Source organism: Alosa alosa, chromosome 18 (assembly GCF_017589495.1).
Source record: "Alosa alosa isolate M-15738 ecotype Scorff River chromosome 18, AALO_Geno_1.1, whole genome shotgun sequence".
Classification (NCBI taxonomy): domain Eukaryota; kingdom Metazoa; phylum Chordata; class Actinopteri; order Clupeiformes; family Clupeidae; genus Alosa; species Alosa alosa.
Window position 1 is genome coordinate 4,609,264 of NC_063206.1, and position 5,000 is coordinate 4,614,263.

General features: G+C 45.4%; 2 protein-coding genes across 3 annotated transcripts in view; one reads left to right on the forward strand and one right to left on the reverse strand.

The window, feature by feature from the left end:
- Positions 1-2,440, forward strand: part of mapk8a (mitogen-activated protein kinase 8a) — a 10,416-nt gene extending 7,976 nt beyond the window's left edge. Inside the window, exons 10-12 of one of the 2 annotated variants that reach the window (XM_048269936.1) lie at positions 728-791; positions 1,009-1,092; positions 1,240-2,440. In XM_048269936.1, the coding sequence (XP_048125893.1) occupies positions 728-791; positions 1,009-1,092; positions 1,240-1,382 (291 nt within the window). In that variant the 3' untranslated portion in view covers positions 1,383-2,440. Of the gene's footprint in view, positions 1-727; positions 792-1,008; positions 1,149-1,239 lie in introns of those variants that run through there. The other variant, XM_048269935.1, reaches the window with a different exon arrangement.
- Positions 2,441-3,364: 924 nt separating this feature from the next.
- Positions 3,365-5,000, reverse strand: part of arhgap22 (Rho GTPase activating protein 22) — a 19,895-nt gene continuing 18,259 nt past the window's right edge. Inside the window, 1 exon segment of the mRNA XM_048270270.1 lies at positions 3,365-5,000. This exon segment is cut by the window's right edge and continues 157 nt beyond it. Within this exon segment, the coding sequence (XP_048126227.1) occupies positions 4,944-5,000 (57 nt within the window). The 3' untranslated portion in view covers positions 3,365-4,943.

Genomic DNA, 5,000 nt, shown 5'->3' on the forward strand with positions numbered 1-5,000 from the left:
GCATTAGGGGTAGTGGTGTGAGCACTCATTCTTGTGTGTGCGATCTGTGCAAATTAAACAGTCACCACTGGAATAACGGGCAGCAACAAACAACGTGAGTTTTAAAACAACGAACGAAGCGGACTCTTGCTGTCCATGAAAAGATACTGGCTAGATCTTGTTAGGCATGTTTAAGTTAGGCTAATGAACATTTTGCATTCTATAGAGCCTGATTATGTCATTCTTTAAGCTACATAGCCTGTCTCCAGTTTTCCTCAATTTGACTAATTAAGAAGCGATAATAGATATTTGACCGGCATATCATCAAAATGTCCGGAAAACGAAACCTTTGCCGGTCACTTTGACCGGCACCATTTTTTTCTAGTGGAAACTCTGACACACACACACACACACACACACACACACACACACACACACACATATTGATTGCTAGTTACTTTTATGATTAAACATTATAACATAACAAGCGTTGACAGGATAACAAGATAATATAATTAGCTTTGTAAACATGCTACTACACATTGCTGAAGATTAAAATAGTGGTTTCTGTCAAGTTCTCCATTGTACTTAGTTTAAGAATAAATAGACCTGAGACTCTCTGTCAACACTGTTTGCTAGGCATAGGTATTGTCTCCTTGTCATAGCTAGTACAGTAGGCATTTATTTGATGTCATAGTTCATAAACAGAAACAGATAGATCTCTCTCTCTCTTTCTTTCTGTCTTTAGCCTCCTCCGCAGATCATTGACAAACAGCTGGACCAGAGAGATCACACAGTGGATGAGTGGAAAGGTATGAGTGTGTGTGTGTGTGTGTGTGTGTCTGTATACATATGTAGGGGAATGAGTGTGTGTGTGCGTGTGTGTATACACATGTGTAATAGAATGTGTTTGTGTGTGTGTACGTGTACGTGTGTGTGTGTGTGTGTGTGTGTGTGTGTGTACGTGTGTACGTGTGTACATGTGTAAAGTTGTGTGTGTGTATCTCACTCTGTACCCTCCTCTCTCAGAGTTGATCTATAAAGAGGTGCTGGACTGGGACGAGAGAGTGAAGAATGGAGTCATACGTGGACAGCCTTCTCCTCTAGGTCAGAATTAACACACACACACACACACACGCACACACACACACACATCCACCCAGCCGTCTCCTCTAGGTCAGCATTAACACACACACACACGACAAATTTTTTGAACTGCTGCTGAAGTGTGTGTGTGTGTGTAGTAAACGCAGCCGTGACCAAGCTCTCCTCAGCGTCCCTCGTGCGTGCGTCAGAGCGATGTGTCCTCCATGTCCCTACCATTGACCTCTGACCCTACCATGACCTCTGACACGGACAGCAGTCTGGAGGCGGCGCTGGGGCCGCTCGGCTGCTGCAGATGACCACTCCCAGCTCCACAAGCCCCGCCCACACAGGCCACACCCAGGAGGCTTTCCTATTTTGATTTAGAATGATTTCATGTAATTAATTAATATTTTTTTTTATTATTATTTATTTACTTTGGTTTGATTTGATGTCATTTCTATGAGCATTGTGTAATGTACAGTGATTGGCCATCTGAACTAGAGGAGTTTAAGGTGGACTGATTTTAAGGTGGACTGCTCCTTCTTAAGGTGGTCTTAATGTTCTGAAGGTGGACTTGTCTTTCTGAAGGTGGTCTGCAATTTTCATAGATCAGATCTCTAGAGGATGATACAGGCTTTAAGTTCTATCGGTGTGTGTGTGTGTGTGTGTGTGTGTTAAAGAGTCATGGTTAACTGATCATGGTCTTGCGTTTCTAAACCAGAGCTGAGTCTGAGGGGGATTATTTTTATACAGCTTTATGTTCTCACCTTTCAATGCTGCTTTTTTTATTCACAATCGACTGTGTGTGTGTGTGTGTTGTGTGTTTATGTATGTGTGTGTATGTGTGCGTGTGAGTACGTGTGTGTGTGTGTATGTGTGCGTGCGAGTATGTGTGTGTGCGTGCAAGTACATGTGTGTGTGTGTGTGTGCGTGTGAGTATGTGTGTGTGTGCGTGCAAGTACGTGTGTTTGTGTGTGCGTGTGTGTGCGTGCGCGTGTGTGTGTCTATCCTGTGCCATGAGCGTCTCTCCAAACATGCCACATCCACTCCAGCAGCCTTGAGTATTATTCTGTCATGCAGGAAGAGTGCCGGGTCTGAAAGAGTGTGTGTGTGTGTGTGTGTGTAGTAGAGCTGAGCTTGATGTGTCATACATATGTGTGTGTATGTCTTTGTGCGTATGTATACGTGTATGTGTGTGTGCGTGTGTGTGTGTGTGCACTCTTTATCCTGCTCCTGCTCTTCCTTCACAGCTCCCAGAGGTGCTGCACACATGTGTGTATGAGTGTGAGAGAGATGAGGTGCTGCATGTGTGTGTGTGTGTGAGATGAGGTGCTGCACACGTGTGTGTGTGTGTGTGTGCGAGAGATTTGAGGTGGTTCACACGTGTGTTTGTGTGTGTGTGTGTGAGAGAGATTTGAGGTGCTGCACACATGTGTGTGTGAGAGAGAGATTTGAGGTGCTGCACACATGTGTGTGTGAGAGAGAGATTTGAGGTGCTGCACATGTGTGTGTGTGTGTGTGATGAGGTGCTGCATGTCTTGTCTATTCTACATTACGCTATATTTGTTTATTTATTTATTTATTTATGAGCTTATTATTTTAATGCGTTTCTTTGGAATGCAGTGCGATGCAGTAACGCCCAGATTAGAAGGTGGTCCTCACGGTCAAGATCGTTTGAGTGTCTGTGAGGTGTGTGTGTGAAAGGGAACATAAGAGAAACTGTACAGATGTGTGTGTGTGTGTGTGTGAGGCCAGTACTGGTCGCTGCATTCGATGACCTTTAGAACCATCTGAGAACACTTGGAACTGTGTGACATGCTTTAGAACCATCTGAGAACACTTGGAACCGTGTGACATGCTTTAGAACCATCTGAGAATGCTTGGAACCGTGTGACATGCTTAGGAACCATCTGAGAACACTTGGAACCGTGTGACATGCTTTAGTACCATCTGAGAATGCTTGGAACCGTGTGTGATGCTTTAGAACAGGTCATTAGCAGTGTTCATCCGCACCGTGGAATAAACAACTGAGCATGAAGTCTGCCTGCAGTCTTGTTCTTCACACACACACACACACAGTATTCTGGTTCAGAAACTGTTGACTCTTGGTTAAAGGAGCATAATAAACTAACTCTTTTAGACCAACAAACTATTTTTGGGTAAGACAAGTTAATTAATTTGTTTAAACCAATAAACTCTTCTGGTCAAACGGAAGAGACAACAGACGTTCACTCTTTTTTACAGGGAAGACCAAACTGACTGTTTCCAGGTGAATGATAAAAAAGATCAAAAAGATCAGTCTGATTAAGCTACAAAGTTTAATTGTTTTCAATTCCACTTTCAATTTCAAACTTTAATTGTCTTCTGCTAAAGGACACACGGCACAGACTTGTTTACCTCTTTACCCTCCGTCTGGCCTGGTGACTTGTTTACATGTTTACTCTGCATCTAAATAATACACAAGCGTAACCGCTAGCAACCTCCTGGGGGAACGGAGAGCGCGGCGGAGGGAACGCTCACATCTTCAGTCGTCATGGAGATCAAGCACAAACAGACGTCGTCTTCTGTAGCGATGCACTGGTCAGTCTGGTCACGACACGGATGTCTCACAGACAGAAACACACAACATTCACTACGACAAGGCCACTCACATTCTACTGCCACATTCACATTCTAAAGAAAGGGGACCGTTTAAAGACTTCAAAGGTTTCGCTTGACACACACACACACACACACGCACGACAATTGTGTGCTGCTCTGACATCACAGTCTTGGTAGTGCCAGTCCTCCCGTGCTTGTCACACCACTTCTGCTCTCAGCCAGCCCACGCCCCTTTAACAAGAACAAACGGCATAGATGACCAGCCCATGCTCCTTTGAGGTCATCGGACGATGTTCACTTTCAGTCCTGGTTTCAGATCAAAGTCCCTTGTGACATCACAGAAGAGGGCAGGATTGTTTGGGCCCTCTCAGTATGTATGCGTATGACCATCGTGTCAGTCATGAGGTGTGTGTGTGTGTGTGTGTGTAACCCAGTTATAAGCCAGTTAACATGCACGCACACACACACACTCACACACACAATAGGAGGCTGCTCGTGCCTAGATGGCTGGCTGAGGTTCCTGGGTTTTGAACACACACACACACTCACACACACACAAAACACACACAACCAGCCAATGAGGAGCCTTAGAACACTGAGGTCATAGAGGTCACGGTCTCATCATGTCATGGCTGGAGGTCTGCAGGTCAGAGGAAACCATGGTAACGGGGTCAGAGTTGAGGGTTCAGCTAGAAAGGCACAACAGGAGGGCCAGGAGAGCTGTTTCCATTGGCAACCCACCTTGGGGGGACTCATGGTTGTGGGAGGGTCATCATGCTTTGGTTTCATATAGGTCTCATGTGTGTGTGTGTGTGTGCAAGTGAGAGAGAGAGAGGGAGTGTGTGTGTGTGTGTCTGTGTGAGGAAGTTTGTGTGTGTGTGTGTATGGTTTCATACAGGTCTCATATGTGTGTGTGTGTGTGTGTCTGTGTGTGTGTGTGTGTGTGTGTGTGTGTGTGTCAGGCTACTCCAAGGGGGTGGGGCTAAGGGATACTGCATCACCTGTCAGTCATCACTGGTCCAGCCCTCCATCCTCCATATAAGGATGTCTGATGCGGGGATGGGCATCAGCTGACCCGTGACATCAGAGATGAAGTTACATTCTCAACAACATTCATGTCTGTGTCAATCTCAGTCACTGCAAGCTAGACCTGAGGGTGTGTGTGTGTGTGTGTGTGTGTGTGTGTGTTTGTACTGTATGTGTCTTATGTATATATGTGTGTGTGTGTGTGTGTGTGTGTGTGTGTGTGTATGTGTGTGTGTGTGTGTGTGTGTGTGTTATATTTTGCCCGGCTGAGTGAGCTCTCCGAGCGTGGAGAAGAACTCCTCCATCTC